Genomic DNA, 24,050 nt, shown 5'->3' with positions numbered 1-24,050 from the left:
ACAAAAAGAAATGAAAATTAGCCTGTGTGGAATAAAATTAGCCTATAAGAAGAAATGTTTATGAAGATTTCTATTTTTTAAATTTATATGAAATAAACTAAACCCAATACAAAATATTGTGGACAGGCGAGGGAGGGAGGGCTGGAAAGAATCTGCTGTACCTGCACCCCTCCTTAAAAAAAGTGATTTTTATTATTTTTGTTGTTGTTGTTTATATTGTTATTGTGTATTTAATTAATTGGGCCTACATTTGAATAACAATTTAATGTGTCTGAAGTGTCCCAGTTTGCCAATAAAGGTGTCCCAGTTTGCCAGTAGCACCTGGAAAAATGTGGTTTGGGGTCCATGTGTGTTTGAGGAAGAGTCATCCATCCTGTGTTTAATGTTTCTTTCTTTTTTATTCTGTATAGAGTAGAGCACTTAAGCTAGAATAGTATCATGAGGGGCTAAGACATTTGGATCATAATAAAACATTATGCAGAAGGTAAATTATCAGAAAGTGTCCCACTTTACCAGTATTCACCCTAATAAAACTAATATGATTTTTGTGAGCTATTGTTTTGTAAATTACTTTTTGTAATGGTGAGCTTCATATTTTAGAGCCAATATATTAAGAAATATGCAAATGTACTGCTTAACAAGAATGGCCCTTCTATTTTTTGTTGCTGGTCAGTAGGAGCTCTTCTGCATTTCAGCACAGAAGGGGAGAGTTGCACGGGTGCCTAACCAGTCGCATCTGTCCGGGCATTAACGCAGCGTGACGCCAATTATATTATATTAAGAGGGAGCGGGTCTGCAGTCCATCCTGGCACGAAATGCGTAATAAATAACCGATCAGATGAGTGGATGCTTCCTGGCTGCTATCGAAATAATAACGAGGCTATTGCTGCCCGCTGTGTCCGTATGATAGCCGTTTGATTATTTTTCGTTTGCTTGGCCTGCCAACTGACAGTATCACGCCAATAAGTGCACGAGAGAGTGCGATGCGTGCCAGTGCTGTTTTAAGCGGTTAATAGTGACCCGTCCACTCATCAGTCGACACTACAGTCAGAAAATATTATTTCGCTGATTAAGCTACATTAAAACTCATGTGCATTATTAACTATAGCTAGGGTGACCACCTGCTAATAAGCCCAAGGGGGGACAAGGGGTATGTTTCTGAGGGACAATGTGGGACACTGTCTGGCGCGGCGGTGCCCCACTGGCAGACTCACTGATAGTGGTTTACCCATTTCTAGCACATACCACCTTGCATAGTATTAATAATGCCCTATTCTCCTAAACGTGTAATTTTTGATGTATGCTCATGAATAGGTCAACCAATGTGTATTTTTTTTCTAAATAAAGACTCATAATATTTTGAACATTCAATGAATTGACAGATGTACTTCCACTTAAGATTTACTATTTAATTTTATTTATTTTTCATTACAATTTATTTACTTTAAATAAATTATAATATAAATGTATAGGATTAACAGGAACTGTAGTTGCTCAACACCACAGGAACAGTTAAAAAAAAAGTATTAAAAAAAAATACGATTGACCTCGTATTCCCCTCCCTCCATGTCCGATTGAGAAGGACGTTTTGCAAAGGTCACAAAAAGCCCTCTCGGTATCCCCCTCAACACCTTTCAGCCACAAATATTCATTTCCCAATTCTTGTTTCTTGTACTCACACCTTCTCTTTTTAATTGATGATGGCGTTGGCTCTCAGACAGTCTCTTTCTCGAATTTTTCGAATTGGAAAGCGCGCATCTGAAAGTTCCTTCCTTCCAAGTGTGTCTGGTATGCGCGTGCGTGCGCTGTCATGACAACAACGAAAAAGTTGACAACAACCTAGTCAGTTCAACTGAGGGGTTTGTGTGGCAACAATAGCGTGCTGAAATGTCAAGTAATGTTCGTTTGTCTGCTTGGGGCTCGAGTATATAGAGCGACCAACTTTTTTTTGAGCAAGCATAGATTATGCGTGACACGGTCTCAATTTGCGTGACGCGTGAATTGGGCTTCAAACGCTGTGCGCGCACGCGCTACGCGGGACGGGTGGTCACCCTAACTATAGCCTACGTTCTACGAACAATTAACGTTACATATCACGAGTCTAGATTACAACATTGGTTCATTTTGAGTCGGACATGACGCAAATAACTTGTAGCGAAGTCTATGACGTGTATCAGATTATTTCATTTTCCATTCTGGTTGATTTACACGTTTTTGGATTAAAAACTCATTCATTCCCATCCCACGGTGTTATAGCCTTTCATAAGTAGTAGGCCTACTGGGACACGGGCCCCCCATTGAAGTGTATTGTTTCCTGGCTTTGTACAGGCTTGTACAGGCTTTCCTGTAGCTCAAAAAGTAGAGTGTTGGCGCTAGCAACGCCAAGGTCATGGGTTCGATTCCCAGGGAAAGTAAGAACTGGTAAAATGTGTAGGCCTACCTTGAATGCAGTGTAAGTCGCTTTGGAAAAAAGCGTCTGCCAAATGCATAAATGTAAATGTATTGTCCCCATTAGGCCTAGGCCTCTTTTTTCGTTCACATGCTGCAGGGATAACGTGAAAACCCGGAAGAGTAATTCATTAACCAGTTTAATCAAAAACGTGATTTTACCAAGTAGAACATATTCCTCCTGGATCAACATCCTTGTTGATTCTGGAACAACATTCTACTCAGATTTGAGGGGTTTACAGTTATAATGTCAAAGGCTCTACACCATTCTTATTCACCTATTATCTCCCTCTGATTTTAGGAATAAATTATGGGTAGGGTTAGGTTTAGGGGTGGGGATAGGGCAAGGAATATGTTTTTGGACAGGAATGTTGTTCCAGGATCAACAAAATTTTGTTGGCTATCACTTTTTATGATATTCGGGAAACCAGCGCTCTATGGCCTGTTAATATTAAAAACAAGAGCTGGTACAAGAATATTTTTAACCCATATATCTTGAATTTTGGGGACATTTTTATTAATTTTGTTTGCATTTTTGCTCATAACCCCTCTTCATTTCCATGAAGATGGGGGCAGGGTACTTTTTTGAGAGCAAGCAGAGGCCCCTTATGTTGTGAGGTCCATTTAAAGTGAAACGGGTGAAACATAGCCAAGGCTGCTACTGATCCAGGAACATGTCTTACTTGGCAAAATCACAATGACCCTTCTGTGTTTTGATGTATTTTGATGTGAGAAACTGCTGCAAACAATTCAGTGTGTGAGTGAAGTGTACAAGTGAAGAAAAAGAATCACTAACAATCGCTGCCATTCTTTCGAGGATCTGACTACACATGGTCGTGCGGTGTGTTTTTTTACCTGCAAATAAGAGTTGCTCAGAAATCGGACTACACTGGTTTATAGGTTTCCACGAATGTGGGCAACATCAGGCCAAAATAAATGGAAACATTCTCAGTAACAACCAGTCCTACTCATTCATAATCCCGCAGTGTTACATTTTTATTTATTTATTTTTATATTAGGCTATTTATTATTATTTATCTGAATAATCTTAAAACGAACGTTTGCTCATGCAAACACACTGTTCATCTCACCTCTGCTCTGCAACATCTCCTGACAGGTCCACATGACAGGAACAGACAGTTAAATTGTTCCTGCCCAGTGACTTGTGGCACTTACATCTGGAGGTCTGATATCGGAGTAAGAAATGTGAACCTGGTACAGACAGAAAGAAGGTTCATTGCTGGGGCAAAGAGGCAAAGTATGAAGGGCTTCCTATCTTTGCAGCATGCCTTACATTTTCACCTGATATTATCCTCAACCTCTACAGTACAATACACCAAACTATAACACTGACACATTCCAGAGTAGCAGCCCCAATGGCTTGGCTTTTGGGTGGTCACAAACAAGCCCCTGAAAATGCAAGAATGCAGCTTGGCTATATATCTGCAAAGGAAAATCACAGTATAGGCATTCATGATGGCCGGATGTGGAGTATATTTATGGGCAGGCCCCATTTCTGATGCTGAAGTGGGAGCCTAAAGAGCTGGGCGATGATATGCCCTGTGGTGGACCACCATCTGGCTCTGAAAAAGCATAATTATAGGAGGTGCTGAAAGTCTAGACTGCCTATGACCTTGAGTTTGGAAAATGCCAGTTCTCACAATTTGTTATAAATTACCATATCACTAATGCATCTGCATATCAGAGTAAAAACTCTGCAAATGGCAATTTACGTCGACTTTGACTTAAGTTAACTTAAAGTGTAAGTTGCAGGTAAAAATTTTCACGAAGAAAATGCAATAAACATAAAGATAAGAACCGCCCACCACTGTTTTGTATGTTTTTCATACCAAAATGCTGAATATAATATGAAAAGTTGGTACTTTTTAGTGGTTTTAAGCACTCCCTCTCCCTTCCACTAGGCTGGGCGTGACGTCATAAGAGGAACTCCAAGCCTAGAGTTACTGTAGTCTAATGGCAAGTAGGCTAGCAGTTATATTGAAATAACTCAATTGTAAACATAATTGTGTGTGCTGGCTTCAAGAGGACCGTGATCCTGCCTGAAATGAGAGTAAGCTATTCGCAAAACAAACAGGTTCAGGCAGCATGCACGCAAAGTTAAACCGAACTTTTATTTTGACGGGTTGCCGCGAAGACCTTTGAGTTTCTGTGTGTGTAGCTATGATATGACGATAGTTTTTCTCAAATGAAACGGTAAAATGACTAAAAGTGGTTCTGGAGATGAATTTCATCATGTCATCATATCGTGAGTGGCAGCAGCTAGACTGAAAACAGCGCGCGCATCACTCGTGCTTCAGTGTGTGTGTGTGTGAGTGTGAGGTAAATGACACCGCGCGTCTGCGCCATTCATTCACACAGAGACAAACAGAACATGCAATGTTAATATTTAAATAGTATTTCTGTAGTTTAATATACACAGACACTCGTGGTGTATATATCGGCTACAGTGCTCATAGTACTAAAAGTTAGTCTGGAGCCCCGTGCTTAGATAAACATGGAAGCGACTGAACGCAGCTATTACTGGTTACCGAATATACCCGGTGCTACAGAAATGCTGGTAACGTCACATTTTCAGTATAGTACCGGTATTTTGACAACACTAGTTTCCCACCTCCTCAGTCTCCCAGTCGTTCTCCATAATCAAGCCACAAACACAACAGTTGGAGTCTAGCAGAGTATGGCTGCAACTTCCTTCTATGACGTCATCACCCAGTTGCTGTAAAAACGCGCTACCTTTGAAAAAACCCTAATAAATGTTATTTTAACGCATTTTAAGATAGAAATGTTTACATATATACATATTGAGCACTTAATTTACACATTAATTGGTTGTGGTGGTTAACCTGCAACTTACACTTTAAGTTCTAACAAAGTCAAATAAATTAAGAAACAATCTTGCCAATGCATTGACAGTTTTAAATATTTTTTTTCTCTGCAGCATTTTATTGTAATTCAGTCCAGATTTACACAAATAAAATAATAAATACAAATTACACAAAGAACATTTTCATCACAGTACATTTCCATTGTCGCCAGTCACCACACTAAAAACATGCATAAGCAGAATACACACAAAGCATACATACACATGCACTCTCTCCCCATAAATCTTTCCTGAGCTGTCTGAATGACACTCAAGAGGCAAAATAAGAATCTTGCATTGAATACAATCGGTCAATCGGTGTTAAAAGTGAGGGTTCGCTCGACGACATACAGTCTCCAAAATGACACAGAGGGTCACTGTCTGTATCATCATAGATTGTGTCACAACCTATAAAGAGAAAAATGATAAATTAATGGGATGGGCAAGGAGCAAAGAGTATGCCTATCTCCAGTCCTGTATTTTTGACTGTGAGCCTAGTGTGTTTTATACCATAGGGATGCATGTGGTCTCCAGGCATTTGAGGAGGGGTGAGGCCCTGTCTGAAGGGGTCCAGCTTGAAGCTCTGTGAGTCTAGACTGATATTCTGCTGGGTAAGTGAATATGAACCTGCGCACTCCAGCTCAGCAGGAAGACCTCCACAAGAAGGCGCTGTGGTCACACAAATGGCAAGAAAAGGTTATCTTAATGCAGTGTAGATACAGGCTACTTACATATCTTCGCCTAAAGGATGAATTTAAGCCACATATGCTTTTCACATATAAAATTGTTAACCCCAGGTCATTCTAATTTTTGGTTTAACAGAATAATGGATAATATTTTTTCTACGTTTCACACTTTTTAGTATTTTAGTATTATTAGTATTTATAGTTAGTAGCCTATTATTAATTGGACAAATACATACGGCACGCGACCTGTTTAAAAAACGTCTCGTCTCGTCTCGTGCTTGGGCATTGCGCTTATTTCTATAGCTTCAGTTTGACCTTTGAAACTTTTTGTAGGCTACTGTAATGGTATGAATAAAGTAGTTTTCTCCATGACACGTTTTCCGCCACTGTTTGACTTTTTATTTTATTTTATTTATTTATTTATTTTTTGTGTGGAAAATGGAATACAGCGCGAGACATTTCTGAGTGTTCAAAGCTCATGAATATTTAATGATACATGAGCTGTTCAGTTTATGATTGGTTGTTGCTAAACAACTGGCCGTTACATTCTGAAGATGGTATATGTTGCTCACCTGGATCAACATATTTTGTTGATCCTGGAACAAAATTCCAAATATTTAGTCCTAACCCTATCTCTATCCCTAAACCTAACCCTACCCATAACTTCTCCCTAAAACCTGGTCAGTTACACTTAGCCTACATAAGCCTAAAATTGACATTTGTAAACTTGTCCCTCAAATCTGATTGGTTGATTGGAATGTTGTTCCAGGATCAAAAATGATGCTGTACTTGGTGAAATCATGTTCACTGAAGAGGGAATCGTTTACATAATATAGGGTTAAAGCTGTGCTTATTACAAGTGTGAAGCGTTACTTTAAAAGTGGGGTTTAAAAAGAGAATATAACCTGGGGTGAAGCAAAGTGTAAAATTGTTGTGAACTTTGTATACCAGTGTGTTGTGATTGGCTATCCCTTTTCTCCTGAGAGGACACGCTTTGCTTCTGCTGCTGTTGTCTTCTTGCCAGTTTTTTCATCTAAAGAGACAATGTGTGTGAAAGAGAATCTTATAGCCTAATAAAAACATGTCCATGTTCACATATAGAAATGAGAAAACTATAAGAGAAAATCTCTTTGTAATGCGAAGAAAGGCAGAAAACACAACACACTGAAAGGAAATCCAAGTCTAATCTACGGGGATCTATACATAATATGTCATCAGTTTCCTATGAGGCAATAACACAGCTTGTTTCCTTATTGGCAAGCTCATATACTGCAGAAAGAGATCTGTTATCAATTGCATAAGTTGATGTTCTTTCAATGACTGTGTTTGTCTGTGTCGGTGGGCATCACATTACCTTGGCTCTTTGGTTCTGGAACCAGACCTGAACGACTCGTACGCTCAATCCTGTCTCTGCTGCCAGCGTCTCCCTTACCTTACAATAGAGAGACAGACAGAGAGAAAGCCATAGTGTGACCTTCATGGTCTATGGGTCATGTAGGCTAACTGATGAACTGACCCACACTAGAGTATCAGATCAACAGAGATAAATACAGCAATGCTGTCCAGACCAGCTGTGGCTACACAAAAACCTCCTTCACAATTTAAAAGATAATAACTTAAATAAAATGTAAACGTATAGGAAAAAATTTAATTATTATTTTATATTTCATGCATTTTATATTAATTTATAGGCTGTCGGTTTAAATGGCTGACCTTTCGACATGGTTTGGATGAGACCTCAAAAGAAGCTTTGAAAGCACGTCTCTGCTGTGTTGTAAGGATGGTACGAGGCCTTTTAGGCCTCTTGTGTTCCACGTCTCCTATTGTGTTAGACTCCCCTGCAGTCCTAATGTTGTCTTCATCATCATCATCCTCCTCAACATCTTCACTTTTACCTGTAGTTAAGGAAACAGACGTTTGTGGTGCCATAACAGATAATAATAATATTAGTAATAATAGTGAACTGAAATTTAAATAAATATTCTAGTTCTAGTTCTTTTATTTATAAAGCACATTTAAAAACAGTCCCCGTACAGGACTGGTCAAAACAAAAATAACACACAAGAAAATAAGAGCATCAACATGTTTTAACAGCTAAAGAAAACAAATAAGTTTTCAAGAAAGATTTAGAAACTGTTACTTAACTATCAAATCATGATTTCTGAAAGATCATGTGGCACTAAAGAGACTTTGCCATTACAGGAATAAATTACATTTTTAAAATTTATTAAAATAGAAAACAGTTCATTTCAGTTGTAATAATATTTCAAAATATTACTGTTTTTACTGATTTTATTAAATAAATGTAAACTTTATCATAAAATATTGGTATATATTATATTAATGTATTCTGTTATATTATTGATTCATTTATAACATTATATCATAGTGCTTTATTAATATAATTTATTCATATGTACTTTACTATTATACTAATATATATATATATATATTTATTCTTAATATTACTATTTAATACATACAATCAATTTCATTCTTTAATCTAGTCAAAGCATTGCTGTGCTAGTGAGTGTAAGGTGTACCAGAGGAAGCCTCTATTTTTTATTTTTTTTTAAACAGTGGTTTTCAGTCCTGGTATAAAGGGCCCAAGCACTGCACATTTGGGACGTCTCCTTTATTTACCACACCTGATTTATATAATTAGATCATTTACAGAGGCACCATGACCTTACTGAGTGTATAAGGAAGCCCTGCTTGAGCAGTGCTGTGGTTTTAAAACAATACCTGAGTCGGAGGTGGTTGGGCTGGCCAGTTGGTTGTGATAGTCTCTGGCACAGAAAAGCCTGTCCCCTGTAAGCACACATCGGTCTCCCTTCTGCAGCCTGCAGGCACACACACAGCAGCAGAAACACCGCAGGTGGAAAACCGCAGGGCCTGCGTGCATCACCAGCTCGGCCGGAGAGATGATCTCTGCGCAGCCCTTGCACCGTACTAAAAACAATCTGAAAGGATAAATAATATGCATTTCTCAGAATCGCTTGCATGAACAGCATAGATAATTATTTTATTCTTATTCTTTTAAAACCTAACAGTCAAATTTACTAAAGTTCATTTTACTCAAATACTGAAAGTTCATTGTACTTGATAGAAGAGATGTTACGTGAGCTCAATAACTGATAATATTAAGCAGAACTCAAACTGAATGAGTTCCAGCAGATTTCATTTTTCCAGCATGCTTTGCTTTAGACCATAGGTTCTCAAAGTGCGGCACGCGGGCCGCCAGAAACATCTGATAACATCTGTAAAACTGTAGGCTACATTGCTTTGAAAAAATTAATCTCCGTTTAGTGGTGTTTAGCGGCATCTATAGGCATAAGCGGTAATTACAGGTGTGGTCCGACCGATCGCAAGTGACAAGTGACTTAATGACAAGCTTATTACAGCCGCGTTTCCATTACCTTTCAAATTTTTCACGACGCGAACACTTGCATTTTCCTATCAACAGTGGAAACAACTTAAAATACTCAATCATTTCTGGTCATACAGAAAATAATAATACATTATTCGCAACTACTTTTTATTTGTGTAAACTCATCATAATAACAAAAAAACGTTGTGCTTTTGTAAAATAAAACAAAACAATCAGTAGCCTACGCACTTTCATGATCTCCGTGAACTGGAGCGCGAGAACTGAAACAAAATATAGCCTATGTAGGCTAAAGCTTGAAATGTCCAGTTTTAAACAAACAAACTCGAATCGAAAGCTAATAGCCTACCTTCTGATGTTATCCGTATGAAAGGTGCATTTCTCTCTAAAAGCGCATCTGCTTAACAGAAGAAAACCAGTAAAATCGACATGTTTTCCATATTAATTTGTGAATATTTTAAAAACAAAAATCTGAAAATCGTCGATATTTACTTTTTTGCGCAGCAGTTGGTGTAGCTCGTTCAAATTTAAATTTTGGTGTTCAACTTTGCGTTTTAAAAAGACAACAACCGTTCATTTTTCGTTTTTCAATTACGGGTTAAAAAGATAGATAATAGCCTAATAGCGCAAAACATTTGCGCAAATCTGTAATAATGGAAACGCGACTGACAGGCAATATATATGAATGATGATGATGATGATGACTTGTTTGGTAAGCTTCTATTTTAAAAGTTTCTCTCTCTCTCTCTCTCTCTCTCTCTCTCTCTCTCTCTCTCTCTCTCTCTCTCTTTCTCTTTCTCTTTCTCTCTCTCTCCCTGTCCCTGTCCCTGTCAGGTTTTCCTGTGGTGCTTTGGTAGCTGGAATTGCCCCTGAATAAGGCCTATGCTGATAAGAAGCAAGGCACACTGAGGCTGTTTGTTCTAAATAATTCTTGAAATGGACTGCACACAGGACTGTTATATCCCAAATTTGTCTGTTGAGGGTAGAGAACCCCAGGGATTTTGTTTGCATTGCAATTTTTCTCAAGATTTGCCAGGTTTAGCCTCAGTTATATAATAATAGCCTCAATAAATGGAAACTGTAGAGATGCAACCTGGTCATTAAAATTATTTCAAATGGGATTTTCTTTTCAGTATTTTTTTTTTCTTTTTCTCCCCCGCCCCTTTGGCGGCCCTCAGTTCAATGTTGGGTTCCTAAATTGGCCCTCACCTATCAAAACTTTGAGAACCCCTGCTTTAGACTGTCAAAGTCAGCAAGCCTTTTCTTCCCTATTGTGATGTATCTAAGCGAAACAGCTTCTCAAACAAGAAGAAATGTTGGACTCGAGATTTGATTTTGTCCATCGGGAATGGACTGGATCGTTGAATTGTTGTCATTTGTTATTGCTGTGATGTCATGAGTGACAGCACCCTCACGCCAGTAAACACGTCATCAGAAAAGAGGTGTCGTTGTAAGAGGAAGGGGAAGTTATTTTGATTAAAGATTAGGAAGGCACATTAATTAAAAATAATAATAAGGATATGCAAGGATAAATCATGTATAAATCACAGTACTCATAATGTATTTTAAATGTGTTGAGTTTTACAGAGTGCCATCAGAGATTCCAGGAATGTTGCTGAGTCGCTCCGTCCATCAAGGAGTGAGACAAGAACTTGCCATGTCCCCTCCACCCCAAAAACAGCAGATGCATACCTCCAGCATGGTGAGTGTGCATCTTAGCGCCTGGCAACTAGAGCTGGGTTTCAGTGGGTTAGACAGAGGCGGCCGGCTCCACGACTGTGTCCGGGGCAGGACTCCCGGGGAGGGGGGAGAAAGGAGCTCGGCAGGCCGTGGCTCCAGACGGAGGGAAAGAATCACGCCACCCGGCGGGCGAGGCTGGTCCAGGGAAGGATCTTAACTCGACTTAACCAAACCCAGACAAAAGAGGGAGCTGGCCCAGCGCCTCACTGCCATTGTCCTGCCCTGGCAGACACCACATTTTCTGTTTGTCAAACTGGCCTGAGATTTCCGTGCCCGGAGGGGGGTGGAGAGTGGAGCTGTATGTTTAAGGTTTAGGGTGAGCGTGACAGGGAGGTTAGAGAGAATCATCCCCAGATGTGTGACAGCTTCAGACTTGGGCTGACAGGTTACTCCTTAAAGCATGCAAGACACTTAAGGAAAAAACATTGTTTTTTCATGCACTGCTCAATTTTGAGATATTAGGCTATTTAGCTTCCATAACATGTTCTCTTTCAGACTAGTGGAAAGTAGACATATTATCTATTTGCATCTGTAGAATTCAATTACAATACATATCTTTAAAGGGCTTTTCTCAAGTTTTTTTTTTTTTTTACTTTCCAGTTACATATACTTTATCTATATTCTGAAGGTTTTTACAGAGAGGTTTGTTCATATAACATTTGTGATTTATATAAAATTGTATTCCTGAAAACGTGGTGAACATTTTTCTGGCTGTTGACAGTATTTTCTGACTTATCCAAAATCCCGTATAAACTTTAACACTAATATGTCAACAAAATGAAACAAGAATTCTAAACCAATGGCTTCAAACAATGTTCAGATTTTTGTTCTGGAAGTGCATGCAAATTAGCACATATATAATTAGATAATGCTTCATTTGCATTGCACATTTCAGAAAACTTGTAATAGAAAAACAATTGCCATAAATTTACAGTGATTAATCAACTGGGGTTAAGGATGGTGATATGTACAGTATTAGTTTTTACCCTATATGGTGTCTTGCTTTAAAAGGAAGTTTTAATTTCAGTCACTGGGATTTGGATTGGACTCATCAAACACTGTTTCTTTAAATGACAGCGCTATGATTACTGTATGTTGCTGCATTAAAGATAACTGTGTTGCTACAATTTGTACCAATTATAGGCTTTTGGCTATTGATCAGTGGGTGATGTTGTTGATTTGTGTATCTCAGCTATAGGTGCATGGGAGCATTGCAGTGTTCACGTACAGACTGCAAGAATTCCTCCTTCTTCATAAGTATGAATTGAAATATCCCAAAAGCCTTGCATTGTTGAGAACTATTAGTGTTGCCCTGGGGTTGCTGGGGAAACCACTGCAAGCTCTTTATGGTTCAGTAGGAGGGACAGAAAGAAGTGTTGCTCGCTATTCCATTATGCGCAAGAGCATCTGTGGTGTGTGAATGCACAGCAGAATATGTTAATTGCATGTTTGTGTATTATCATTAGAAGCAATATGACACATGCTTCAAGATATTTACATATACGCCCATTATTACAATAATTTACTTTAAATGTAAAACCAATCAAAACTGTCGGTGAAAAACACATTTGTATATGAATTGCAATGATTTATAAGTGAAGCAAGATGAGATGCTTGACAGAAGTTATTTGCATTTTTTTAAATGTTAGAATTAGAAATGTATTAAGACATCAGCTATAAAAGAAAATCAATCTTTTGACAGTCATAATATAATAATGAAAGTAACAGTACATAACCGTTCAAAAGTTTTGGTTCAGTAAGATTTTTTTCTTTTGAAATGAATTAATACTTTTTATTCAGCAAGATTAAATTGATAGAAAAGTATAGCCTTTCACATTGTTAAACAAAATCTATTCTATTCTTTGAAAAATTCTGGAAAAAATAACCCTACCTAACAAAAATATTAAGCAGCATAACTGTTTTCAACTGTGATAATAATAAGAAATGTTTCTTGAGCATCAAATCAGCAGAATGATCATGTGACTGAAGACTGGAGAAATGATGCTGAAAATTCAGCTTTGCCAACACAGGAAAAAATTACATTTGAAAATATATTAAATTACAAACCAGTTATTTTAAATTGTAAGACTATTACTGTTTTTACTTTATTTTTTAACAAATAAATGCAGCCTTGGTGAGCATAAGAGACTTCTTTCAAATACAGTGCCCTCCACAATTATTGAACCCCCTGGTAAATATGATCAAAATTGGCTGTAAAAAATAAATCTGCATCGATTATCCTTGTGATCTTTCATTCAAAAAATGTGCAAAATTCTAACCTTTCATTGAAGTAAAAGAATTGAAAGTGGGGGGAAAATCACATTATGAAATAAATGTTTTTCTCCAAAACACGTTGGCCACAATTATTGAAACCCTTTCATTAAATACTTTTTGCAATCTCCTTTTGCCAAGATAACAGCTCTGAGTCTTCTCCTATAATGCCTGATGAGTTTGGAGAATAACTGACAAGAGATCAGAGACCATTCCTCCATACAGAATCTCTCCAGATCCTTCAGATTCCCAGATCCATGTTGGTGCTTCTCCTCTTCAGTTCAGCCCACTCATCAGGTCAGGGGACTGAGACGGTCATGGCAGAAGCTTCATTTTGTGCTCCACAACAAATTTTTGTTTTGATTTTGATGTTTGTTTTGGATCGTTGTCCTGATGGAAGATCCAACCACGGCCCATTATAAGATTTCTAGCAGAAGGCGTCAGGTTTTGATTTTTTATCTGTTGATATTTGATAGAATCCACAATGCCATGTATCTGAACAAGAAGTCCAGGACCTCCAGCAGAAAAATATGCCCACAACATTAAAGATCCAATGGTATATTAAATTGTACACATGGGGTACTTTTTATCCTTGTGTTCACCAAACCCATCTAGTGTGTTTGCTGCCAAAAAGCTCTGTTTTAGTCTCATCTGACCACAGAACCCTGTGTTGTTTGAAGATCCAGTCGTGTCTGACAATTAAATTTGCTGGAATTTGTTTTTGGATGAGCGAGGAGTTTTTTTTTTAAACCCTCCCAAACAACATGTGGGGATGTAGGGGTTGTTTGATAATTTTTTTTTTAGGCTTTCTGACCCTAAGACTCAACTAATCTCTGCAATTCTCCATCTGTGATCCTTGGAGAGTCTTTGGCCACTCAAACTTTCCTCCTCACCGTGCATTAAGACAATATAGACACACGTCCTTTTCCTGGCAGATTCATAACATCTTTAGTTGGTTATAACTTCTTAATTATTGCCCTGATGGTCAAAATGGGGATTTTCAATTCTTTAGCTATTGTCTTACAGCCACTTTCTAGTTTGTGATGCTTAACAATCTTTTGCTACGCATCAGAACTGTATTCTGTGGTTTTACTCATTGTGATGGATGATTAAGGGGATTTGGCCTTTGTGTTTCCTCATATTTAAACTCCTGTGAAACACGAAGTCATAGCTGGACAATTTCATGTTCCTAGTCACCCTGGTGTACTAAAAAAGGTAAATATTAATGGGAATATACTTCAGAGATATTTTACTCGTAAAAAATTCTAGGGGTTTCAATAATTGTGGCCAACATGTTTTGGAGAAAAACATTTATTTCATAATGTGATTTCCCCCCACTTTCAATTCTTTTACTTCAATGAAAGGTTAGAATTTTGCACATTTTTTGAATGAAAGATCACAAGGATAATCGATGCAGATTTATTTTTTACAGCCAATTTTGATCATATTTACCAGGGGGTTCAATAATTGTGGAGGGCACTGTATATAAAAAAAAATCTCACTGACCCCAAACTTTTTAACGAGTGTAAATGTTGAACAATCTAACATTAAAATCATCTTTCTAAGTACTCCTGGTTGGGAATCGCACTCTATGCCCTCTGTTCAAGACATCTATTGATCAAAAGTCTGGAGGAGATAATTATTTTTGTTGAATTTACTGCTTTCCCCCGCACTACTACAGTTTAAAGTATCACTTTAAATCCAAATCAAATTGATCGCCATTATAAAACAGTGAAGTATCTGTTTATAGAACAGCCTGCTGACCCATTTACAGTAAAGCAGCTCCTTTACCTGGTCAGTAAGTGCTGGGTCAGCGAGCTCCCCACCCCTGAGCCTATAGTTATAAGCACTGGGCTACTGATTGCCAGCCAAGCACCGCATATGTGGCTAATTGGTCAGGTCGGATATCTCACGGTTCGACGGGCATCAAGCAGGGGCACCACTGGGCACCAACCTATCCAGATGCCTTGACATCCTTCACAAACATAGATCCCCGCTACATGCACCCCCTCCCCAACATAACCACACAAACACACTCATATTCTCTTGCACAAAGCTCTGCTGTACCCAGAACATATGGCTCAATCCTCCACTCAGCCTCAGTTCTCTTGAGCACACTGGACACTTCTCCATAATTACTACTTTGGCTGATGGACTCCTAATGTGAAATGCATTATGATTTGCAGAAGTCAGAGCCTTTCTGGTGGAAACTCAAACTTTTTGACTGCTGGAGCAGATACATCAGCTATTGAAATGAAACTTTATGAAAACTCAAATAGTGTGCATACTTGTTTGTTTTTTCAGGGTCATTGCGCTCTGTCGTTAGGCAAACTGTGTTTTTTTTTTTTTTTTTTGTGGAGGTGAGAATGTGCATATGAGTGTGTGAATGAGACTCAGAGTGAGTTTTGGGGGTAGTAGGGGGTCTGCGCACCATGTCAATGTGGCCATATGCTGTCCCCAGCTTGCCGTTGCCACACCGATGGGTCCTGCTAATTTAACACATCTTGACAGTGTGTCAGTAGTGCTGTCCTCCTGATCTAACGGTGTGTGTTTGTGTGTGAAAACCTTCTCGCATTCCATGGCCCACCGCGACCCTTCCTCCTGCAGTCACCTTGTCTTTCAGGAGTTCTGTGCCAAGTGCCTCAATACGCACGGTCTCTCTCAGACACACACACACAAAACACCAACACTCATCATAAGGTTTACTGTAAATCGGTAAACAATTGTGTGCCTAACAAATTAGTACATGCCTGCATATTATTATATCAGCAAGCAAGCAGATTTAACATTTCAGGAGTAAAATTTGTTGTTAATTAAAATGTAAAAATAATACTCAAATTTTATTTTAGGCACAGAGTTGCCTTGTCAAAATTAATTTAACAGCAAGAAATGAACCAGCCTGCAACATCCAAACATTAAAATCAATAGAATAAACACCACTGCCATCTGTGAAGTAAACAGGAATGGAAAGTATTTTAAATGATTTACTGTAGGATGTTCACATACTCAAATCTTAATTTGGCGTTATCCTTAAAGAGCATTTTTGTGCAGATTATAATCGAGAATAATGAAAGCCTCATCAGATGAAAATGTTTATAAACTAAATATGGTTTGTTATCAATTTCGTTGAGGAATAGAGTAGGCTAGAGCCTATTTTTTGTAAGCCTTAAATCTTTACAAAGGGAATAATCCATCGTACTTTCACAAGCATTCCTAGAAAACAATGGCCATTTTCTATGACCGATTTGTAATTTTATGTCTACAGGGAAAGACATATTTGGAATATTTCTGGCAGTAATCCAGTGCAATCAAATTGTTTTCGTTTTCTAAAACGTTTGATTTAAGAAAAATAAATGGCAAAGACAGAAACAAATATTTTTAATGAGCAAATATATAATAGTTATGAAAAATTAAGATCATAATAGGCTATCTAGGTTACGAGCGTGCTTCGTCTGACTGGAAGAAACTTCTGAATACCGTGGACGCACTTCACCCTTTTCCTATTGAACTTTAAATAGTAGGCTAAGTCAAATTGTATCATAAAACGAAATAACTGTTTACACAAATAGCAGTAAGTAGAGTCTTACTTCTGGTAGTCTCGCTTGCAGTAGAGTGTCTTATTGCGGAGAAAGCAGGTGTCTTTCAGAGGCTCGCGACATGATGCGCAGTGTAGGCAGCGCTCGTGCCACAGTCCGTCCTGAACGCGGAGCAGGTACCTGTCCCGGATGAGCTCATTACACCCCTCACACACGCTCTTTCTCCACATGTCTGAAAGAAAGACCAACCTTTAATCTATCTAAGTAAATTAACTAATTCAAAAATGTAAATGGTCTATAGCCTACTCTTTAGTAACTTCCTGGCATGGATAATTTACATAACTGTGATACGGTTTTGAAGCTGATATGACAAATGCCATTCTTTTACAATAGGAGGTATCCCAAGAAAATGTAAAAGTAAAATAAAAGTTTAATGTGTGGATAAAGAATCACTGAAAAATACAAATAAATGTGCGAAAACTAAAGTGAACTCACTCACGAGCTTTAGGCTAATAACAGCAAAATCACAGTGAACAGATGTGATTTGATGGTTAAAAATAATAATTTCCAATATCTATTAAGATTATTCATTCAAACATAAAAAAACGTTTATCTTTTAACTGAGCGAAATCAAAATACTTATGTGGCTCTATAGCATTAGTGTATAGCATAGGCTATATTTCACCATGATTGTTTAACAACAGGAACGGCTTCTAATATAGGCTATATAACAAAAACTTTAAAAGATGCAATAACCTATTAGACATATACATGCACTTACCATTGAGGAGAAAATATCCGTTTGCAGCCCTGTGTAACTTTCGACTGATGCTCAGATAGTTAGATAGTTGTAAACGCGCACAAGAGCTCCATATGAAAATAAACCTGAGTCAGTTTACCTTCTCTCTCTCTCTCTCTCTCACACACACACACACACACACACACACACACACACACACACACACACACACACACACACACACACACACACACACACACACACACACACACACACACACACACACACACACACACACACACACTCTCTCTCTCTCTCTCTCCTCCCATCAAAAGGTGGAGAGTGCGCAGTAAGTGTACAGCCATGACTTTACAACTTATGATGAAAATGGCTACATTATATGAAAAACTTGAATTTATAAAGGGAGTGTGCAATTTAATTTAAATAGGTGGGTAAATGAATCTCCCTCAAGCATGAAATAAATCAAGCGTGAATTTTGAACCATTATGCTCTGTTTGGGTATGAGATAGGCAATTTCAATTAGGCCTATAAAAAAACATGCTAGGCAACTTAATATGGAAGTATCACTTATTGACATTTTATAATAACTGATTATAAACACATATATTATATATTATTATTATATAGGAACGTGATGGTTCAAACATGCCATGAAAACCATATTACATTAATTCAGCTTGGGGTCATAGAAATGTGTTCTAATCTAAAGCATATAAATGCAATGCATTTGACGCATGATACAAGCAGTGCACTCCTTTTCTACAGTTTGTTCTGTATAATATAGCCTAACTTTTCTGTAAAGTGCAAATGTACTTATACAAAAGATGGGTTTAAGATAGGGTTTTAATTAGATCAGATACAAATCTAAAAAAAGATCTGAAAAATTGGATAATTTCTAAATTAATATTATCTTTTTTCTTTTTTACATACACACCATTGGGGTGATCTGAAACATATAAGTAAATTTCAAAAATTTGTTTTGAGTTTATATTATTCAGTCATGACCAGAATATAGGGTCATATAGGCTATACAATTGTTTATTTGAATTTTAAAATAAATAACTGAACTTAAGACTGATGATTAGTGATTTATATGACTGATTATGGACTAATTTATATTATAAATTAACATGTATTATTTTAAACATAATGAACACAGTACAGATTATATGATTTAACATGAGCTAATAAATAAGGACATTTTCTTTAATTTAAATTTACTTTTTAGAAAATCATACAAAAGATTTTTTTGGGTAAGTTTGGGTAAGAAATCTTAACATGTTACTTTCCCATTTGACAGTTCAAACTGGATTAGCAAACACAAAATGAGGAAGCCACAACAGTCACATGTTATAAAGTGAAAGTTAAATTATGGTTTGTATCGTTAAATGGCGCCATCTAGCGGGCGGTGCTCACTAAATCAGATAATGTTTATGAGATGAGTGTTTTGCTGCAATTTATGCTAAAGGCTTTTGGTTCTGCAGGGGAAAAAAGGTTAGATGCTTCAGTAAAATAAGGTTGATTGAAAATGACAACTTGCTCTTTCTTTTTTTATAAAAAAAAAAGAAAAGAAAAAAAAACGTAAAAAGGACATAGCATTTAAATATTTAAATATTTATTTGGACAGAATTCTAAACTTCAAAACTTCATTTTAGAAATTATTGTTTGGGTTTGATAAACATATTCCTTGAATAAAATATAATTTCTTTATTGCACTGTCTTAACACAATGTATACCTGATATTATCTATTTACAGAAACATTTCTTTTCAATACAATACCAATAAAATTACTCTGTTTCCCCTGCAAATAAAAAAAATAAAATAATAATAATAATAATAATTTGTGCTTGGTATAAAATATGCAGCGTACTGCAATATTTTCAATCAAGTTCGTTATTATATTAGTTACATAATAATATGTACAAAAAAATGGTCCATTGGAACTCGTGTCACGTGATCTGATGAGGCGCTTCGAGCATCTCCATTAGGAAAGTGTCTATGGGTGTGTCTCCAATCAGCTTGAAGAAAAATAGGTGCTCCAAACACTTGAGCCCGATGGATCGGAGGGCAGGGAGACGCAACAAAAGTTTAGCAAACCTGTTAAGCAGCGAGAGAAGATAGCAGATAATATTAAGAATGAGCAATAGATATGATCAGTATTTACTGAACAAACATGTGTAGGGCTGTACCTGCCAGGCTGATCAGGGTATTTGTGTTTGGTGTAGGTCTCCAGTGAGGCGTAAACTTTCTCCCTCAGTGCCTCCACCTCCACTGGGTTGGACAAGCCTTTAGCGTCTATGAGAAGAGGCAATTTGCATGATTAATCATGTCTATCAACATCTCACAAATGTGATTACATCTAAAGTTCCCATTCACTGTAATCACATGAAAAAAAACCCCAGTATTTCTAGTGTTCCACAAAAGAAAGAAAATCACTGGGTTTAGAATAATGACAGAATTATTGGGAATTATATTATATTATATTGGGCAAACTATCCCTTTACCTTGAGAATGTTATATTATATTATAAAATATAATATAATATAATAAAGTTTAAGGGATATTTCATCTAAAAATATATATTATTAGATAAATTATCCCTTTAACTTGAATATTTTATATAATATAATATAATATAATAAAGTTAAAGGGATTTTTCACCTAAAACATTATTATATTATGAGTAATATAATATAATATAATATTTTTTACAATTTTGGGGTGAAATATCCCTGTAACTTGATTATATTGTATTATATTGTATTATATCGTATTATATATTATATATTATATTATAGAACTGCAAATGAAATAAAATGATTTATTATATCTATGCGGCAGACAAGTGTATATAGATGGCAATGAGCAACACACCAGGGTTGAAGAGGACGATGGCTCTAAGGCAGCCTAGTTCTGTCTTATCCATCTGCATATCCTTCATTTTAGACACCAGCTCGGTCAGTACCCTGTCACACAAACACATACACACACAGTAGGTGTTATAAAATAAATGCTACAGATTTTCTGATTGTTCTCTAAACAAACAAGATCCTCACCTGTTGAAGATGGATCCCACACCTGCACTGTGAGCACTGCTCCTGTGGACATGAAGACCTGTGCCCAGCAAGATGCCATCTTTAACCGTGATTGAGCGATGAGAGAATGAAGCAATGAGGAGCTCGTTCCATCCTTAAGGAGAAAAATGACATGAATAGCAGGAAAATCATTTCTATATCTCCCTCTGTCTTCATGAACTCAAAACAGTGCTCTTCATTAGCGATGTTTGTCCAGCAGAGGTCAGCATCCCCACTTACACAACCAACACAGTTCTGTCTGACCCTTTGACCTGGAGTGACTATGGACAATTGAAATAAAATAAAATGTAAATATTAGATGAATAACCTAAACTTAAATTAAAACTGCTACCTTTGCAACTAAACGTTTAAGTTGAAGTGCTAAAATGACTAAAAATGAAATAAAAATTAAAGCTATATAAAAATATAAAAAATAGTAATAAAATAGTAATAAAAATGATAAAAGCACACAACAAAAACACTAAAACTAAAATGAAAACTGAAAATATAAAAAATAAAAGCTAATTCAAAATATTAATAAATACTTTAATAGTATATAAATAATACTAAAATACACTGCTGGTGGTTTTAAGTGTGTTTCAGTTGAGCGCTTGTTTGTAAACTATGGAATTAATTTTGTGCCAATAATAATGAACGTAGCTTTTCAAGAAACTAATGAAAATATAAATTGAAACTGAATAAAATATCTTTGAAACTGAAAAAGAATAAATTAAACAGGCTAATTTTTTGAATTCGTTTTTAATACACTGGATGTTTTGCTAACTATTTCTCATATTTCAGTCGCTGATCTGAACTTACAAATGCGCTTCCAGAGTTTTCATTTACGCTTCTGAAGTTTTCGTTCGCTGTTCTGACACATTTCTCTCGTGGGGGCGGGGCTAGTGGCAGTGTGTTCTCATTGGCTACTGAGTTTTTGATTGACAGCTTCTTCACCTGGAAGTGAAGACGTCAGTGTTGTGTTTACATGTGTGGATTTGAGCATCTGTAAGCGCAGCTTTCTATTTCATTTCAGTGATATTAAGTTTATATCTGTATTTATTTGCATTATTATATCATATATTTTACTATATTGTTGAGATGATTTCTTATAGAAGGAATAGTACAGACGAATGATATCGTTATCATTAGTCATCGTCACTATCAGGATACTGGATAGCCTACTCGTGGTAAGTCAGATTTTTTTTTAATACTATACTAATACTATTTATAATACAGTACTGGCTTTTTCAGGTGGAGAGGCATTTTAGAGCTCAGTGAGAGCCCATAACATTATACAGCTATGTTGTCTTGATTTGACTTAGCCCAATCATTACATGACTTGTTTATCTACATTCGGTTACTGTCTTCGATTAGATCATATTTCCCCCAGCCACCCCAAACAACATTGGGCTAGAGTACTGTACAGTATCTGTACTGTATCAGTCAATGACCGATGCCATAGGACCAGAGCGCTGTCAATCACTGCCTGATTCAACTTTGGCAATGTAAAGTCTTTTTTTACCATGCCGATAAAGCTATTTAAACCTGAATTTCTCAATTGCTGATTAATTTGCGATGCAGAGTTTTTGAAAGAGGAGAGACACGACTTGACCACGTCTCTGGTATTTTGAAGTATCGCCCTGGTCGCAATATTTATTCTGATTACTTTTGTGTGATAAAGATGACTGATAAAGCTATTATAGCTAGTATGAGTAACAAAATGTTTTTCCTGTGTCCATATTTGACTAATAATAATGCAAAAAATTGCACTTCAAATGAACATTTCTGAGAAAAAGTTTAATCTTTAATAGTCTTTAATAATACATATATGTCCAAATGAAAAACTTAATACATGCAAGTAATTATGACTGAAAACATCCAGCAACTAGGGAATACACAGCCATGGATATATGTTGATATATAGGGCTATACAGCCATCTACTGGTTACACAACAGTAGGGGTTGCAACGGATCAAAAAACTCACGGTTCGGATCGTTTCTCGGATTAGAGTCACGGATCGGATCATTTTTCGGATCAGCAAAAAAAAAAAAAAAAAATACAAGACAAATAAACATAAGTTTTGTCTTTTTGTTTATTAACACTTTTAAACTATTAAAGAATAAAAGTATTAAATTAAAATATATAAAATCAACTTAAAGAGCACAAGGCATAATATCTTCTTTTTAACATAATTAATGAAAATTCATAATTAATGAAAAACAACTTAAAGTGCAACATAAAAACCCTTGTGAAAAAGAAGTGTGCTTAATTGTATTGAAAGCGTACTTTTTGTGTGCTTAAAATAATCAAAGTATACTTTTTGAAAAGTGCACTTGCAGATAATATAATAAAATTAAAATTAAAGACCACTTAAGTGTACTTAAAGGGAATACACTTTAATGACAATATTTATTAACACACTTAAGTGCACTTTTTACAAATGCACTTTGTAATAATATCTAATTAAGTTTAACTTAAAGTAAGTACACTAACATCACAATATTTATAAACACACTTAAGTGCATTTAAAAAATGCACTTTGTAATAATGTCTAATTAAGCTTAACTTAAAGAAAGTACACTTTCATCACAATATTTATAAACACACTTAAGTACAATTTTTACAAATGCACTTTGTAATAATGTCTAATTAAGTTTTACTTAAAGTACACTTTTATCATAATATTTATAAACACACTTAAGTGCACTTTTTACGAATGCACTTTGTAATAATATCTAATTAAGTTTAACTTAAAGTAAGTACTCTTTCATCACAATATTTATAAACACACTTAAGTGCATTTTTAAAAATGCACTTTGTAATAATGTCTAATTAAGCTTAACTTAAAGAAAGTACACTTTCATCACAATATTTATAAACACACTTAAGTGCACTTTTTACAAATGCACTTTGTAATAATATCTAATTAAGTTTAATGTAAAGTAAGTACACTTTCATCACAATATTTATTAACACACTTAAGTACACTTTTTAAAAATGCACTTTGTAATAATGTCTAATTAAGCTTAACTTAAAGAAAGAACACTTTCATGACAATATTTATAAACACACTTAAGTGCATGTTTTAAAAAATGCACTTTGCAATGTCTACTAAGTTTTGCTTAAACATACATTTTAAATAATTATGATTTATAGTGTTTTAAATTTATTAAAGTTAAAGTTATAAGTTATTAAAGGGAATTTATTTTGATGTATTGACTAATATATAAAATAACAGTTTTAATGGAAAACATGGAAAAT

The 24,050-nt window shown here is 36.1% G+C and overlaps 2 protein-coding genes across 2 annotated transcripts in view; both read right to left on the bottom strand.

Annotated features, from left to right (window-relative positions):
• Window positions 1-5,490: 5,490 nt before the first annotated feature.
• lmx1a (LIM homeobox transcription factor 1, alpha) lies at window positions 5,491-17,800 on the bottom strand. Its single transcript, XM_079889022.1, has 8 exons — window positions 17,735-17,800; window positions 17,005-17,185; window positions 8,764-8,981; window positions 7,732-7,913; window positions 7,373-7,450; window positions 6,967-7,051; window positions 5,843-6,001; window positions 5,491-5,740 (listed from the first exon to the last, which is right to left on the bottom strand). The coding sequence occupies exons 2-8, from the start codon at window positions 17,181-17,183 to the stop codon at window positions 5,604-5,606; spliced, it is 1,038 nt and encodes a 345-aa protein (XP_079745148.1). The 5' UTR covers window positions 17,184-17,185; window positions 17,735-17,800; the 3' UTR covers window positions 5,491-5,603.
• A 1,170-nt stretch (window positions 17,801-18,970) lies between these two features.
• rxrgb (retinoid X receptor, gamma b) overlaps window positions 18,971-24,050 on the bottom strand; it is a 41,213-nt gene continuing 36,133 nt past the window's right edge. Inside the window, exons 7-10 of the mRNA XM_079887361.1 lie at window positions 20,771-20,903; window positions 20,589-20,680; window positions 19,904-20,009; window positions 18,971-19,811 (exon numbers count right to left, since the gene is read on the bottom strand). Coding sequence (XP_079743487.1) covers window positions 19,664-19,811; window positions 19,904-20,009; window positions 20,589-20,680; window positions 20,771-20,903 — 479 coding nt within the window. The 3' untranslated portion in view covers window positions 18,971-19,663. The remainder of the gene's footprint in view (window positions 19,812-19,903; window positions 20,010-20,588; window positions 20,681-20,770; window positions 20,904-24,050) is intronic.

The sequence above is a fragment of the Squalius cephalus genome (genome assembly GCF_949319135.1).
Source record: "Squalius cephalus genome assembly, chromosome: 12".
NCBI lineage: Eukaryota > Metazoa > Chordata > Actinopteri > Cypriniformes > Leuciscidae > Squalius > Squalius cephalus.
Note: the sequence above shows the minus strand (reverse complement) of the source record. Positions and strands in the feature narration are given on the sequence as shown.